This window comes from Crinia signifera, chromosome 19 (genome assembly GCF_055691185.1).
Source record: "Crinia signifera chromosome 19, ASM5569118v1, whole genome shotgun sequence".
Classification (NCBI taxonomy): Eukaryota; Metazoa; Chordata; class Amphibia; order Anura; family Myobatrachidae; genus Crinia; species Crinia signifera.
In genome coordinates this window covers 96,063,417-96,082,039 of record NC_139226.1, presented here as the reverse complement: position 1 = coordinate 96,082,039, position 18,623 = coordinate 96,063,417, and the positions used below count along the sequence as shown (strand labels likewise).

Here is an 18,623-nt window from a genome sequence, read left to right as displayed (position 1 = left end):
CAGACGGCTATATAAATAACTTTTATATTTCATATCAAAAAGAGATTGCACCAATATTGCTTCAAGTATTCCAAGAGGGGTCCCATAAAGGAACATTTCCAGAAGAAATGTTGGAGGCACGAATAGTCCAGATAGGAAAAGAAGGCAAAGATCTAACTTCCCCTCAAAATTACCGGCCCTTCGCCCTTTTGAACAGCGATATTAAAATATATGCTAAAATGATAGTAAATAGATTGTCCCCAATCCTAACGGAATTAATTAAAACTGACCAGACAGAATTTATCCCAAACAGACAAGGCCCGGATAATATCCGTAGAGCAATGGATATCATGAGGAACGCCACAGTAAATGGAACCCTGCTAGTGGCCCTCTCGCTAGACGGGGAGAAAGCTTTTGACCGACTGAATTGGTCCTATATGGAAAAAGTACTAGAAGGGTGTGAACTGGGGGACAATCTCTTGAGATCTATTATGGCACTCTATAATGGACCATCGGCGCATGTTTTGTGTAATGGATTCATTTTAGATAAATTCAGTATCTCAAATGGAACGAAGCAAGGATGTCCCTTGTCCCCATTAATGTATGCGCTAGCGATAGAGCCATTGGCGGAATATATAAGACAAAACATCAGAGTAAAGGGCCCAATAATCAATGAAACTCAAAATAAAATCCTGCTATACGCAGATGATGTCCTACTCCTCTTAACAGAACCAAAAGAATCCATAGTAGAGGTACTAAAAATTTTGTATGTCTTCTCAAAAGTTTCTTATTATAAGTTAAACAAAAGCAAAACAAGGCGATAACAATAAATCTTAATAGCTCTGAGCAGACGGCACTAAAGGCAGAGTTTAAATTTAACTGGAAAGTGCAATCTCTTAAGTACTTGGGGATCCAATTAGTGGCAAATGAAAATAACTTAATAGACTGTAACTATGGCCCCTTATTACATCATATAAACCAAAAGATAAATGAATGGATGAGGACAGAACTATCCTTGCTAGGTAGAATAGCAGTAGCTAAAATGTTTTTATTACCTAAGATTCTGTACCTCTTTAGAGCCATCCCAAGATGGCTCTCTAAGTACTGGCTTTATAGATTTGATGCCTTATTAAATAAATTCATATGGAATAATAAAAAAAAACAGAATTGCCAAAAAGTATCTGACTCTCCCAAAAAACAGAGGAGGCCTCGCCTTCCCTAATTTAGAAAGTTATCAATTAGCGGCTTTGTTAGATCAGATAACCCAGTGGAATGGAAGTATAAGTGGAGTAATGGAGGTAGAAAGACATCAAGGTGACATAGGAAACATCCCCTTGAAAGACCTAATTTGGTTCCCCCCTAAGTTTTTGGGCCAATGCAAATATGCACTAAGATCAGTTGAGGTGGGGCTGAAAGCATGGCACAAATACTTGGATCAAATTGGTAAGCTTGGAGCTTTGATAGGACATCTCCCTATTAACTCCATGGCTAAAGCCATACCGAATTTAAATTTGAACACCTGGAAGAATAAAGGGGTTATCACAGTCTCGGACCTGTTCAGTAATAAACAACTAATGACTTTTTCGCAAATTAAAGGAATGTATGGTATTTCTAACCTTGAATTCCATAAATATTTGCAAATAAGACATTGGTTGCAATCCAACATATTTCAGAGTAAAGAGAAAGAGGCACTACCAAGGGAGATGGTGGCCCAAATAACTGGAGCACGAAAGAAAGCGGGAATCTCCTTTTGGTATAAGGCCCTAACTCAAGGAAAAGAGGAAATGAAAACTAGCTGACAAATTAGGTTGGAACAAGACCTAAACTTTTCCCTTGAACTGAAGCAGTGGGATCAACTATTCGGAATGATACACCGAATGTCCAAAACTTCTATCCACACGGAAAGGTATCTTAAGATATTTTATCACGAATATTACACACCAGTTAAGATACATAGAATCTTTAGGGAGCAAACGGATGTGTGTTGGAGATGCTCTATGGAATGCGGAGATCTCATACATATCTTTTGGTCCTGCAAGAAATTAGAGGGATTTTGGACAGATATGGAAAATTTCTTATTTGAGATTATGGGAACGAGACTGTGCCTAACTGCCCCAATGGTTCTCTTACACATCGGGGTATCTAGTTTTGCACAGGCAAAGAAGTACCTGTTGAATCAAATCCTCAGTGCCATCATAACAACAGCTCAGCTATGGAAACAAGATCAGCCCCCTTTCCTACAGATGGTAATAAACAAAATAAAGTTTAACTTTAAGATGGAAACGTTGAACAGTCCAGGAAACTCTAAAATACTTAAACTATGGAGAGAGTGGGAGAAGTTCCAGATACTAGTATAATCACTGGGGAAAAATATAGATAGACATCAAGAGAAACCTAGAGAGGAGTCAAGATATAAGGGCCCTAATCATCCTATCGCTATCCCTCCCGCTGTATTATAGATTGAAGATGCTATTAACCCAGAAAAACTTGACTCTCGAGAATTGTAAGTCGCCTTGATATGTATGTAAGTAAGTTATGTATTGTATTTGTATGTGTATTGTCTAAAAATGTTAACAGGCAAACGTGTAACCCTATCGTCTGTATTAATGTTTTTTTTTAAAACTGAAAAAAAAAACTTAGAGAGAAATAAAGTGGAGAGCGATAAGGTACCAACCAATTAGCTCCCGTTATTTTACCAACGCAGTACCATAACTTATTGAACCATTGCATTATTATTCTGGAGATATTATCGGGATGTTCTAACATCCGCAGCGCAGTTCCGCCGGCCTTCGCCGTCCATTGCCTACATAATTATCATATATGCTCTAACATATGTGATAATTATGGCAAAGGACAGCTCTTGCATTAAGTCAGTGGGTCCCGGCGGCTCCCCCCTCCCTCCCTTACCCGGCGCCAGGCTTGCCTACCCTCCCTGCTGTAATATATATTATATGAATAATTAATTATATTATATATAGTCCACTGGTGCTGCCTGCACTGAATCTGCCAGTATTATTTAGTTACTCAGTCCACTGTTGCCACTGGCAGTGCTACTGCCTACCTAGTGTACCTACCTAGTACATACTAGGCTGCTATATCTAATTTAATAAAAAAATAATACTTGTGCTGTGTGGGACTGTAAAAAATAATTCCATGTTGCTGGTGCACTGATGTGTGCCACTGAGTGCCACTGCCAAGCAGTACCTAATAATACAATTAATTATTATAAATTCTGCTGGTGCACTGCATAAAGCTACTGGTGGTGTGTAATATAATAACTACCTTTTGTGGTGACCAGCAGTGCTACTGCCTGCCTACCTACCTAGTAGTTTATTTTCTCTACCTACTAGGCTGCTATATTATTACTTAATGAATTTAATTATATATAGTCCACTGGTGCTGCCTGCCTGCACTGAATACTGTGAATAGAGGTTGCCAGTATTATTTACTCAGTCCACTGTTGCCACTGGCAGTGTTACTGCCTAAGTGTACCTACCTAGTAGTACAACTACATACTAGGCTGCTATATCTAATTTAATTTAAAAATAATACTTGTGCTGCGTGGGACTGTAAAAAATAATTCCATGCTGCTGGTGCACTGACGTGTGCCACTGAGTGCCACTGCCAAGCAGTACCTAATAATAAAATTAATTGTTATAAATTCTGCTGGTGCACATACTAGTATTGCTGACGTATCTACCTGTCTTGTGCCTAGTACTGTCTTATCTACCTGTCTGGTGCCTAGTACTGCCGTATCTACCTCTGCAGTGTCACTCTTACATGAGCCATGTGTTTGTGCCGCACACTTGTGTCACTTGTGTGGCTTAGCATAGTTATCCAGCTACCTCGGTGCAACCTTTTGCCCTAAAAACAATATTGTGAGGTGTGAGGTGTTCAGAATAGACTGGAAATGAGTGGAATTTAATATTATTGAGGTAAATATAGCGTAGGAACAAACCCCCCCCCCCCCCCCCCCAAATTCTGTGATTTTAGCTGTTTTTTTATGCTTTTTTAACAATCAGAACCTAAAACCCAAAAAATCAGAACCTAAAACCCCAAAAATCCAAACACAAAACACTTAGGAGGTGTTTTGCCAAAACCCATTAGAACCCAAAACCTCAAGGTAATCAGAACCCAAAACCCGAAAAGTGGCCGGTGCACATCCCTAGTGTGTACACAGCTTTAGGTGATGTTTCTGTGTTTAAGGAAGGAATAAGACTCCATATCAGTACACTGGTTTACTACCTTTATTTTACTGGTATAGGAGAGCAAAGTAGTTTAAAATATAGTTCTCCTCTTCCCCAAAAATGCCAGACGACAAGTGAATTTTGAGGAAAGCTCCTGGTAGAGTGGGCACCTGCCACTTCTCCGGGGAAGTGGGTGTGTGGCATAAAATATCCACAAGGGTGGGGCAACGATGACATTCAACAGTGGAATGCCGTTGCCCCTCCTCCTGGATGGGAGGGGCCATTAGATTGACAGTGTCTAGGTTGACAGTGAAAAGGTTGAACACTATTGGTCGACAGGCAGAAGGTTGACACAAGCAACAGGTCGACATGAAAAAGGTCGACATGGATTTTTCAAAAAATTTTATTTTTATCCAACTTTGCCATCCAAATGGTCATAGAGGGAGAATATATTAGTGTGCCTGAAGCATGGGGGACGCGGCACTCTAATACATAAAAACATTGGCACAAACAAATATGAAAAGACATTTTGCTTATGTGGACCTTCTGTCTGTTGACCTATAGTAGTTAACCTGTTGACTATCGACCTAGGCGCTATCGTCCAAATTATCCACAACCTAACTGGTCCTCCACCACCTTTCAGACCAGGGAAGTATCCAAGTTTGGTGTAAGGTCTTTAAGCTCCAACATTTCTGGTCAGCCGGAGTATGTGTAATATAATACATAGGATAGAACGTCACTATGGGCCTTATTTTGGTTCATTCTTTCTGACAAAATCCTTCTTAGATGGACAAAACCATGTGCACTGCAGGGGGGGGGGCAGATGTAACATGTGCAGAGAGAATTAGATTTGGGCAGGGACGTGCAGTCAGGGGAGGCAGGGGAGGCAGAGCCTCCCCTGTCATTAATGAGAAAAATAATAAAATAATAGAAAACAAATACATATGACACATATTATGTGTCATAAATGTATGCTTTTTATTATTATTATTTTTATCTCCCATTTTTTTTTTTTTTTTTTACTGGCTTAGGAGGCACCAAGAGCGGTGCCTCCCGCTGTCAATGTTAAGGGTCCAAAACAGGGGGTGGGCAGCGGGCGGGACCGAGCATCGTGCTGTAAAAGCCCGGTCAAAAAAGCTGTAGAAACGGCACCTGTTGAGGTGCCTCAGTGACAGGGACGTGCTTTCTGCCTATAAGAAAGTACGCCCCTGTCACTGAGGCAGATGTGATTGGACAATCATATCTGCCTCAGTGACAGGGGCGTGCTTCATATAGGCAGAAAGCACGTCCCTGGCTGTAACTGAGGCACCTCTACAGGTGCCGTTTCTATAGGCAGAGGTCCGCTAATTGCTTATGTCACCGCACGCACGGGCCAGGCTCCTCACTGCCTGCTTTCTTCCTGCGGCACCTGTAGAGGTGCCTGCGGCATGCAATTGCCCATTGAAGTCCTTGTCATGTCGCTGCCGTCGCCCTGCTCCCCGCTCAGCTCCAGAGGAGGGGACAGAGCCGGAGACAGCAGGTGTGGACGAGAGGAGCGCTGCTGCGCTGCAGACCCGCAGCAAACCAGCGGGCAGAGAGCCAGAAGGATCCGAGGGGAGCAGCTGGGACGGGGAGAGTCACTCATGTCCCCAGCGTGGGAGCAACTGTAAGACGGCGCAGACGAGAGGCCACGGCGCCGTGCTAGTCACCAGCACACATTGAAGATACCGGCGCATCGTCCCAGCGCCACAGTCAGCAGCACAGTGAGAGATGCCACAAAGCCCACACAGGGCAAAAGGTCAGTGCCACTTAGGGCAAAGTCTATAGTTGTGGTGTTTTTTATTTTTTTTTGGAGGGGGGGAGGGGGGGGGGGGGGGCACCAGACTACTACCTTGACCCGGGTGCCTGAAATCATAGTTTTGGCCCGGGCATGTGCCCCTGTGCCAGTAAGATTCTAAAACTGCACGGCTGCCAGCGTAATTATAGACCCTGTACAGAATGAGGCCGAGCAGGAGCCCGCAACCAGCTGCTTCTAGTGAGTAATTCTGACACTGTTATGCTGCCAGCTGCGAACTCCCACTTGGCCTGATTTTGTACAGGGTCTGTAATTATGTTGGTGGCATAACAGTGTAAGGACCCACTAGATGCCGCCGCCCACCGACAAAATCTCCAGCTCCACGGCCACCAAGTTCAGAGAGCAGCTGACAGTTGAGAAGCCACAATCCCGATAGGTGCTCCCCTCCGCTGGTTATCCCCCACTGTCATTAATACATATATGCCCGACGTTACCTGCTATGCCCCATGCAAGTATGCCTGGCACTCCCCCTTACATGCCTGTGATCTTGAAAACAGGCAATACGTGGCTGCGGGAAGCCGAGCGCTGAGAGTGCAGCCAGTGCTCTCTCCTCTGCGCTCCTGAGCAGCACCTGCACTATCACAGAGGCTGAGCACAGGGAGCTCCACTCAGTGTCACATCTGCCCAAATGGGGAAGATGAAATGCTGGCAGTGTGGGGGGGGGGGGGGGGGGGCTAATGTGGATTTGAGGTGTGATGCTGCACCCCTTCTGCACCTGTAGCATCTGTCATGATGCCAACAGCTACCTGGATATGCAGATTATGGGAGCGCTGGTGCACTGCCCCCCTGACAAAGAGCATGTAAGGCCCCTGGCAATGAGCATGTAGCCCTCCTAAACAATGAGCATGTAACCCCCAAGGCAATGAGCATGTAATCTCCCTCGGCAACGAGCAGGTAACCCCTGGGCATCAAGCAAGAAAGTCCTGGCATAGAGTAAGAAACCCCTGGCAATGAGCATTTAACTCCTGGCAATGAGCATGTAGGAAAGAGCCACTTATGTGGAATAATATGCCATGGGCATTAAGGTGTGTGGTATGTGTAATGGCCATGAAGGTGTGGGGTATATTGATTAATATGCATTACAGTATGTGGCATACTGCTGTCACTCAGTGGCCCCACTGCACTGCTTTGCCCGGGGGCCCATACTGCTGTTAAGATGGCCCTGAGTCCAGCGCCATTGCGGGTGCAGCGACCAACACACCATGGAGTTGGTGGAGCTGCACAGCTGTAAGTGAGGGGACAGGCAGTGTGAACAGGAGCCACCATGAGAGACGCTACCAGCTGGAGCTGGAAACTTAAGACAGGTACCCTGTTCTACTCTGTCCCCAGCCATTAGGCTATAGCACAGCAGGGACAGCAGACTGCATCAATGTACCCCTTCAAAGCGGACAGTGACAGTATTTTCCACATTGTCACTAGCTAGCATGCTCAGCTTGCACCCAGCTTGCTAACGTGAAGCCCTGCTGATAGTCACCCCTGTCACCCTGCCAGGATCCCATCCATCCATGCTGCCTCCTTGATACCTGTCATAGTGGCCCCCAGGCTCTGCTATTTAGTAATTCACACTTGTAGCAGGCGCTCTGTGCCCCGGCATCACTCATGTGCCACCTGTGGGCTGCAGTAGACTAGGCGGGGCTGGCTCAGGGTATGTGCTGGGAGACCCTATAGCATATCTGTGACACTATGGGGCCTAATTATGATAGATCACATATTAAGTGCAATCTGGTTGCAGCTCAGTGTAGCCAGCGCCAACGTGCTTTGTGGGGAGCATCAGGTCCAGGTTGCTTCTGCACTGACAGGCAGGAGCTGCTCTGCCGGTCTCTGCTGCTTATGCAGGCGGCAGCTCCCACACCTGCCTGTCAGTGCAGAAGCAACCCAGACCCAGCGCTCCCCACAGAGCCCGTTGGCACTGGCTCCACCATGGCAGTGCCTCACCAACCACCAACCTCACCGCACGTCCCTGGATTTGGGTGAGTAATTTTGTTTCTGTGCAGGGTAAATACTGACTGCTTTATTTTTACACTGCAATATAGATCTCACTTTGAAGTAAAACCCCACCCAAATCTAATTCTCTCTGCACAAGTAACACCTGCCCCACCTGCAGTGCACATGGTTTTGCCCATCTAAGAAGGATTTTGTCAGAAAGAATGAACCAAAATAAGGCCCTATATGTCACTCATATGTACAAAATCAAGTGCTTTAGAGATTTCTTTGAAATCCTTCACAGGGACACTTCAACATGAAGTAACAATTCATTAACTAGGGGACAAAAAAAGAAATGTTCTACTATCGGTCACATGACCTGGAATCTTCCTTGGTTTGCACAAAGTTTTGTCCTGTCCGTGAGTGTTAGGAACTGCAATACATAGTCCCTCTGGCTCTGAAGACCTGAGAATTACCAAGGTCTCCAGATGGCGGCTGCGGATTGTTGTTTGGCGCCTGGAGTTGTCAGTTGCACCTTGCGGTCCGCTGGCTGGGCTCTGTGGAAATACTGTAATACTTTTTGTTGTGTGGGGCTCATTCTGCCAGCATACGACAGGAATTGTAACGTCTCCTCCAGACACCGGCTGTAGCCTTGATTGTAGTCTTGGAACGGACATTTTCGCGTTGCTGATTCCACTGCTAGACATCAAATTTATATTATTTAAAATCCTTTTCGATATATCAATATATATATATATATATTTAATTTTCATAACACGGTGCAAATATATAACAATTTATTCATGTCACTCTGCATATAATCTGCTGCTAATTTACCCTATTATATATAACACCAAAGCTGCTGTCGATAACTTGCTATCAGCTGCTTAGCCAAATAATGGCATAGGCTTCAAGCACTGCGGCAATGGTCGGACTGGGAGGTTGCGTCTAATATATATATATATATATATATATATATATATATATATATAGTGTAGATGGCAAAGAGGCGTCACTCGTAGACTGGATACCAATTCAAATCTTTATTGTGTTGTCACCACACAATAAAGATTTGAATTGGTATCCAGTCTCCGAGTGACGCCTCTTTGCCATCTACACTACAATTGGTCTTTGACCTGGGAAGGCACCGGAGCAAGTATCGTGTATATACATTTGTGGAGTGCCGGATTTCTTCGTTGGCTATATATATATATATATATATATATAGTACACCAGGCGGCACTTGGGCGGCATCTCGTCATCAGATTAAATCTCGAAAGATCTTGAAGAACCTGTGTGTGGTCTCCATTTCTTCTAAGTCGCCCAAGTGCCACCTGGTGTACTCTACACATGTGCCAGCCTGGTTAACAGTCTGCAGCAGAGGAAGGCACGGGGTGCAAATATTTGTTACAAGCAGGAGAGTGCCGGCTTTTTTCCTTTATATATATATATATATATATATATATATATATATATATATATATATATCTATGTACTTTGAATGAGTGGTGCCACTTGTGCTATTGTGAGATTTGGGTGGCCACTGCAATCTTCCATTATTATGTAGAGGGTGTTAGCCAGTTCTTTAAAGATGAGTGACAGTATATCACTTAAAAATGTGGGTAGATGGATAAAGATGTCGGCGACTAATTACTGGGCTGGTATAGTTGATTAATAAATAAAAATATATTTATTTAGATGACAAAAAGTATATATAAAAATGGACAATATTATATATATTTGAAAATACAAGGATAAAAAATTGGTAGTGAATACAAAGGGATATACACAAAAAAGGGGGATATAAGAATATACAATTGTAGAAATCTTCCTAAAATCAATAAATAAACATATAAATATAAAGGAGATTTGCTTAACTTAGGATGGATGGAGATAAGGGTTTTCCAACGCGTTTCGTCGATGTGACTTCATTCATATATATATATATATATATATATATATATATATATATATATAACTACTCCTCACCTCTATGAGGCAAAGTATCACCAGTGACCACTAGAGGCCACCAGATTACTCCTTTATGTGCTAAAAAAGGGGTGGCCAAACCTGTCCTCAAGATCTACCAACGGTGCATGTTTTCCAGGCAACCTGTGGATCTATAGTAGGAATGAATGCAGCATGTTTTAAAATGTGACAGTTAGTAATGACTACAGCTGTGCACCAGCTAGGTGTTCTGAGAAATGTGACAGTTAGTAATGACTACAGCTGTGCACCAGCTAGGTGTTCTGAGAAATGTGACAGTTAGTAATGACTACAGCTGTGCACCTGCTAGGTAACCTGGAAAACGTGGACCGTTGGTAGATCTCGAGGACCGGTTTGGCCAGCGGCGTAGCTTCGTTTGGGGCGCCCCCGCTGTTAATGGGGGGCGCCCCCCCCCTCCCGTCCGTCCAGCCCCCCGTGCCCCCTCCCCCCATTGCTGCATGCTTACCTGTCCGCGCGTCCCGGCTCCCCTCCTGGCTTCAATAAATTTTATGCAGACGGACCACGATAAAATGTCCGCCCCCATACCGCAGACAGTTTCAGAGAACAGTCTGCTTTATGGGGCGGCCATTTTATCCTGGTCCGTCTCCATAGCATTGATTGAAGCCAGGAGGGGAGCAGGGACGCGCGGACAGGTAAGCATGCGGGGGATGGGGGGCGGGGGGATTACTATAGCACTGCAGCCCCCCCGGCGCCCCCATATGCACAGCGCCCCCCCCCCCCGCGACCGCGGGGGCTGCAGTGCTATAGTTACGCCACTGGGGTTTGGCCACCCCTGTGCTAAAAGATGTCATAAGAGAATGTGAAAGCAAGTTTTGCAAGGACACTGGTCTCATTACTTGCTGACACATTTCTCAGGTCACCCGGCAGGTGCACTCATTACTCACTGACACATTTCCCAGGTAACCCGTTTCCCATGTGCACTCATTACTCGCTGGCACATTTCCCAGGTCACCCGGCAGGTGCATAGGTGCACTCAGTACTCACTGACACCTTTCCCAGGTCACCCAACAGGTGCATAGGTGCACTCAGTACTCACTGACACATCCTATGGGTCACCCAGCAGGTGCATAGGTGCACTCAGTACTCACTGACACATCCTATGGGTCACCCAGCAGGTGCATAGGTGCACTCAGTACTCACTGACACATCCTATGGGTCACCCAGCAGGTGCATAGGTGCGCTCATTACTCGCTGGCACATCCCTTGGGTCACTCAGCATGTGCATAGGTGCACTCAGTACTCACTGACACATCCTATGGGTCACTCAGCATGTGCATAGGTGCACTCATTACTCACTGACACATTTCCCAGGTCACCAGGCAGGTGTAAATTTTGACCTATTGACTGGTCGTACCTGTTGATCTAAGCACTGCTGACCTTTTGTACCTATTGACATATACATTGTCAACCTATCACTCAGATACCAAACTGACCGTACTAAGCACAACAGTATATTATCTAAGGAAGATAGGTATTTATTATAAATAATTAGTAACATGACCGGAGACCCAGTGCGGGGCTCGGCAGTCTGCACCCACCCTTGATTTGCAGGTACTGCTGTTTCAGATAGTTGACTGTCATCTCCAGTATATCGGCTTTCTCCAGTTTGGAGTTTTGCTGATGTATCCGAAACTCTGTCTCCAGCAGGAGCCGGAGCTGTTTAATAGAAGTGTTTATCCTGTCTCGCCTCCGCTTTTCCACTGCTGGTTTCCTTAACTGCTAAAAATAAATAACAGCTGGTTAAAATGGATTCCATTGTGAAAGCGATTAAACAGCAGTAGCGATTGTCAGCTCCTATGACCAGTTTCCTCTATGTACAGCACACAAGTCTGCAGTAACTGTAGATAATGATGCCCCTAATTATTTTACATTACACACAGAATCGGGAGCACAGTATATATATATATATATATATATATATCTGTGCTCCGGTACATACCCTGACAGAAGGCTTGGGTCGTTGTCCATGGGGGCTGGAATCCATGGTGGTGGTGGTGGTGGTGGTTGCAGCCATGTTTATTGCGCACACAGATATAAATATAATATATCCCTGCTGATTGGATTTCTGCATGTGGCAGATGTGCGGCTGACCACTATTTATATGTCCATATCAGCAGCTGAATCTGTGAGTCCTCTGCTCTCTGAAGTTTCCCACAGTCGGCAGCCAATGGCAGGGCCCACCCACACAATGCAGAGGGCTTCAATTACTAGATGGTAAATTAACTGTGGAACTGCTTTAGGATAACAACCCTCTGTTCAGGAGCAGGTGGAGTGTGGAATAACAATGGGGTAGAAGCCGGTAATAATACACTGGCTTCTGGGAAAGTCTTGTGCGGTCAGGAGGCACGTGCTGAATGTGCCTGATGGGACGGCAGTGGCAAACGCAGGATTTCTAGAAGAGGGTTTCCAGATGCAGTACACAGATTTTCCACTGGAACATTGGAGCAAGAGCGGGAGTCTGAGGAAGTGCTAGAAGAACCTAATAAGGGCCCTGGATATTAATGTACACATTGGTCCTTTTTATACACTGAATACTGTATGGAATACATTATTAATATTATTTAACACTAATATATATATCAAACTTTAAAACAATATAAATTAGTTGCCATTTATAAGGTTAAATATAGCATAACAAATAAATACACAAACATAATTGAACCAGTACTGCACTTTCAAAGCGCACATTCTCCCACCTCATGGTAAGGCTCCTGTCTCCTCTTCCTGGCTGCTGCTCTGTGGACAAGTGCACTGATTGTGGACTCAAATCTGTCCCTTACACTGCATGATGTGGTGGCAGCTCTAGTAATCATATTATATTCCATTTCTATTGTCATAATTTGAACCACTTGCCAAGAGGTTTCTGGGCAACCAGAACCCCCGCCCCTGCATTTGCCTATGGATGGAGCATTTAGCATCTCTATCAAACGTGAACTGTGAGATTGGGCAGCGTCTGAGCTCCTGCTCCGACGTTGGCCGACTGTTCCTGACCCCGGCGTGCAGCTCTGTTCAGCATGGCAGTCAGTGGTCACTCTGCGCAGGTCACCACACTGCTGCCCATCCACTTCCAGCATCACCTCTGTATCTGCCCCCCCCCTGCCTCCCATCCTGCTCCTGGCTGCACTGTCCCGGTGACCGCGCTGCACAATTACTTACATGTGCAGCAACATGCAGCATTTTTTTTATTAATTAGGGAAGCCAAACCTGGAAATTCTGGAATTGAGCATTTTTCAATCTTGAATCCTGGTATTACAAAAATTCCCTGAGATTGGCATCCCTAGTGCCAGCCAATGAGCTCTTGTCATTTTTCAAGCACAGCCTGTAAGTTAGAAGCTGATTGTCTGGAGAAATGTATTCCTGTGCTGTTTTATTTGTATAATAAAAAACATTGAAAGTCTACAAATACTTTTACTGAGTAGTACAAATCCAGATGATAGACCATAGTGATGCATACGGTATATCCATCCTACCGGTCTTTAACCCACATGTGGAGAGGGGTTGGGATCGTATGGTCTACAGTATGTTAGTCGACAAGCATTAGGTCAACACGTTAAGTCGACATGGGGAAAGGTCAACACAAACTTTAGGTCGACAGTCACAAGGTCGACGTGGTGTTTATCAGTTTTTTGACCCAAATGTCGACAGAGTCGACATGGACACAGTTTCCAGTGCACCGCATCACTCGCTTCACTCGCAATGCTTCGGGCACGGTGCCTCCCTGTGCTCGGCACACTATTTTATTCTCTCACCACGTCCTAGCGAATGGTATGGCATGAAATACCGCCTGTCGGCACATGTCGGTTTAAAAACAATGAAAAACCCCATGTTGACCTTTTGACTGTTGACCTAGACACTGTCGACCTAATGCTTGTGTCGACCTAATGACCTGTCTACCTAAACCCATGTCGACCTAGACCCATGTCAAACTTGACCCATGTGGACCTAGAACCATGTCGACCTAGAACCATGTCGACCAACATGCTGTAGACCAAATGACCGTATCCCGTGGAGAGTGCAGCGTCTGTTCTTCTTGTCTATTTCCGTATCCTTGATGTTCTATTCATTCAGTTACATTCTCAGGGAGTGAGATCATCAGAAGCTGGCATAGAGGCCGGCGGCCTTCACATGGTCTCCAGAGTAGAGTTCCAGCTTTGTACAGAGTCAGGTCAGACCCCTCTGCTAATGAGGCATATCTAGTGTGGCACACTTCTATTGTCCCCAGACTCAAAGCCCACAATAGGGAAACTGTGGGAAAACTTAGAACTCTCACACTGCAACCAAAACGTGTCTCCGAGCAGCTTCTGTCCCTGTGGGCCCACACCGTACATCCTCAAGTGCATTCTGTTGAGGCCACTAAATGGGTGCAAGATGTCACTGAATGTCAGATGGTGATTTTATTAAATTACACCCAGAAATAAAGGATGTGAAGTGCCCAGGACAGATGTTCTAAGGAGTTATCTTCTCCACAGAGAAAGTACAAAAGGAACAATGAAAACTATTTTCTTCTGCCTTCAAATGTTGCACTTCACCTTTAACCCTTTACCGAACAGTTTTAAACAGGGTCACTTTTGCAAGTACCGTAAAAAAAAAACAAAAAAAAAAAACAGGTAGCTGCTTATTAAATGGTTCTGTATAATGCAAGTGTGGGCAATAAGCAGCCCTCCAGCTTTTGATGAACTACACATCCCAGCATGCCTTGCATAAGTTTCAGCATGTCCAAATAGCAAAACTAAGGCAAGGCAAGCTGGGATGTGTAGTTTATCAACAGCTGGAGGGCCGCTTATTGCCCACTCCTGGTATAATGGTTATTACAAGATCGTAATGATAAATAAATGCCTGAGAAGTATATTGTGATTTGATATGTGCCATTCTCAGGAAAGTCTAGGGGCAGAATTATTGTGGGTGTAGGGGGTGCGTGGGCTACATAAGGGAGACCATTCACCTTACAGATGCCCCATCTTGCCCTAAGGCCACATGTAAAGGACCCCATACACTATGCGATTTGGGTCCAATTTCACCCGATTCCAGTGGATCAGAGGCTGGACGTAAGATAAGTCCCTTTTTAGTACCCATGATGTATCGCATCTGATACTAGGTTTGTGCCAGAGATTATTATTATTATCCTTTATTTATGGTGTCACAAGGGATCCACAGCGCCCAATTACAGAGTACAGTGAAGTTCCACGTAGGGTCATCGATGGTTAACAACCAATATTAGATTATTTTGCCACTGATGCCTTGGTGCCAGGACAGGACCCTAGCTCTGCCCCGCTTTTGTCAATGAAGCCCCACCTCTGATTGGTCCGCAGGCCAGCTAGGGGTAAAATCATTGCTGGTCCACCATTGCTGCATGGATGGCCATGCTTAATTCTCATTGGAGGGAAGGGGGTTGGCTGGGGCTGGCTGGCCGGCCAGCTAAACCCAATCTGTAAAGATAAAAGAAAAAAAAATTATAGTGAAAAAAATATAAAAAAATCACTATTAGAGAAATCGCCTATCGGAATGAAGATATCTATAGATTGTATATTTCTGCAATCAGTTTGAGTATTGAGAGTATTGACGCTGAACTTTTGTAGTTCTGGAATTGGCAGTTCGGGAATTTTATAACAAGAATGTATTTTATAAGAGGCACCTTTTGCTGCGACCACTGGCATGTCCGCTAAATAAGATTTCCTGCCTACATGTGGTCCAATATTGTCGCCAGAAGGAACAATGGTGCTTTTCATTCAATTAACTCCTCTCCGAGTCCTCTATATAATAAAGGGCTTTTGAAATGAACTCCCTCCGTAACTGCCTGTAAATTAATTAAACTGCATCATGAATTCCAATCTCCTGAGAATTCTATGTCAGACCACCCACTCCAAGCAGAAACTCCCGTTTATGGGAATCTAACGAGGCCATCCGAGAAATGGGGCTAATTACACTGAATGAAAACACGCGGCAATCTCATGAACTAATAGGCCAGAAAATATACAGTATGCAATGGTAAACAACTATAAAGTTCCCATTAGAATTTCATTGTCATTTTCTTATATCCATCAGGCTATTCTGTGCTTATAAATAAACTAATATCAAACTGTATATGAACATTTTAACGAAAACACCCTCAAAGTTTGACCAGCCAATGAGCTGTCTGCATATCATTAGCCTGAGCACAACCCTATTCACCAAAGATGTCAAATTCAAAATGTCATTTTAATTATGGTTCACTGTCAAACCACAACTAGCCATCAATAAACTGACCATTGTCTTTTCCCCAGAGTCCGATTGTGGAATATAAAGTGATGATGTAATAGGTCCTGCTTTGTCCGCATGAAAAGAAACCAAAATCCGTTCCCATAAATGGAATGTGTCACGTACTATTAAACTGTTCTTAGTTCACAAGTCGGGTTACATGTACTGTGGATCTGCAACAGTCTTTTCCCACATTCTCTCCTTCCCTTTCATGAGTTGTGTGGCCTGTCTCCAGCTGTTGCTTTGTCCTGATGCATAGTTTCATCAGACACACTTCTATTGTTCAATGAATCCCCCGATGGTGGGAAATTTCAACAGATTCACTGACTTTACGTTTACATTGTGATGACGGAAATAGTCTCTCGCACTCTCTCTCACTCTCAGCAGACAGTATTGATTGGGGATGATGGTTGTGGTTTACTCCTCCAGGGCCAGATGTACGAAGCCTTAAAAAGTTATAGGGCCAGATGTATCAAGCTTCAGATAGCGATAAAATAGAAAGTGCAAAACAGCCAGCCAATCAGCCCCTGTCACATTAGTCTGGGTTTGAAAAATGACAGGTAGGAGCTGATTGGCAGGTTGTTGATCACCTTATGCTTTTTCAAAGCTTGGTACATCTGGCCCATAAAGTGGAGAGAGAGATAAAGTATTGGTCAATCCATTCCGTTCTCCGGCATATGAATTGATGTTCACAAAAAAAATCTGTTCGCATGCGAGTGGGCGGCGCCGGTAATCCATTCGCTAGGCAGGGTTTGAAAAATTTGCTTTGGCCCATGCATGGGTCCGAGCGAACCAATCAGAATAAGGGTCTTAGTATAAGGAGGGTAGAGTTTCCCAAACTCAACCATTACAGTCCAGGTTTTAAGGATATACTGTATATACTTGAGCACAGGTGACTTAATGAGTACCTCAGTCAATATGACTGAACCTTCTGTACTCAAGCAAGTATATCCATAAAACCTGGACTGTAAAGGTGGAGTTTGGGAAACTGTGATACAGAGGGACTAAGCACTGCTGGGGCCAGTGGAACTGTGCACAATGCTGGGGCCAGTGGAACTGTGCACAATGCTGGGGCCAGTGGAACTGTGCACACAATGCTGGGGCAAGTGGAACTGTGCACAATGCTGGGGCCAGTGGAACTGTGCACAAGGACATTAGCACCAGGGGCAGATTGGCAACGCAATCCGGCCCGGGAACATTCGTTAAGCGGTCGGGGGGGGGGGGGGGGGTTTAATACGGTGTCGGCGGGGGGGTTGGATGTTGCCGCTACTGCTGGGGGGGGGGGGGTTGTGGTAGCCCGCTGCCGCTGCTGCCCGGGGGGTTACTGATCTGGTACCACGCTGCAGCCACTTACATCCCTCGCACCGCTGCACTGAAGTCCCCTCGCGGTTGACGTCATCAGCAGCAGCCTGCTCACATAGAAGGGCACCATAGCCCAAAATAAATATGTCCGCCGCATATGGATTGACGCCAGTGCACTGATAGGACCGTCCCTTGCAGCAAGATCGGTGGCCCAGCCAAGTGAAAATCTGGACCAGCCCACCGGGAAATGGCCCGGGTTCCCGGCGGGCCAAGCCGCCCCTGATAGTCACTCACTGGGACAAGTTGTGACACCTGTTACTGCAAATGCTCCTAACTGTCACTCTGCCACCAAATCATCTCTGTAAGTGATGTCGGTAATAAATGGTGCCACATGTGCTACGCAGTACAACAAACATTGGGGGATCATTTAGAGCTGATTAATGTTGTGCGAATTTGTACAGCAATTGATTATCGAAAGTGTGTGCATGTGTATGGATTATACGCGCGTGCACAAACAGTGATAACATTCAGCGATGAAACTATTCACAAGCCATTGCAAGTTGATTGACACTGATAGGCCGCCGCCATTTGTAGGTGTCACCCGTCCGATTTACGGGAGTGTCAGAATAACCGCAGGCATGCCCAAGCATTTCCAAGGATGGTCAGTGCCGGCCCCGATCATCCCGTTTCTGTCGCACACCTGTGGAAGGGTCAGGGTTACAATCAGACTGCACACACTGGAAACATCCTTCATGGTGAGTGAGTTGTCATTGGCAGACTTGCACAGAGCGGGTTTTCACTCTGTCCGGGCAGAGGCTATCTGGGCTTAACCCCCCATTGCCATTCGCGTGATGCCATCTCTGAAACATGCCCACTGAACAATGCATGGGCACAATGTGCAGTCCATTGCATGGAATTGAAAGAACAACGGTCGGTCAAACATCTGATAATCAAATCAAACTATGCCGACTGTTTTTTGAATGTTTTCAAACACTGAACGGATTTTCTTTGAGCGACCTAAGCGATAATCGTTCATTGTGTGGCGATCTAATGATGTGGTGAAAGCTATGAATCTCTATACTTCTCTGAGCTTCTCAGAGCTGAATGCAATGTCCATGTTTTTGCAGACGGCCGAACCACCCAGGTACCACCATGTA

The 18,623-nt window shown here is 45.1% G+C and overlaps 1 protein-coding gene across 1 annotated transcript in view; it reads right to left on the bottom strand.

Moving 5' to 3' along the window:
* Positions 1-6,665: 6,665 nt before the first annotated feature.
* The window catches only part of LOC146041597 (uncharacterized), a 47,974-nt gene continuing 36,016 nt past the window's right edge, over positions 6,666-18,623 (bottom strand). The window contains exons 5-6 of the mRNA XM_083161543.1: positions 11,469-11,649; positions 6,666-8,622 (exon numbers count right to left, since the gene is read on the bottom strand). Of these exons, the coding sequence (XP_083017669.1) occupies positions 8,396-8,622; positions 11,469-11,649 (408 nt within the window). The 3' untranslated portion in view covers positions 6,666-8,395. The remainder of the gene's footprint in view (positions 8,623-11,468; positions 11,650-18,623) is intronic.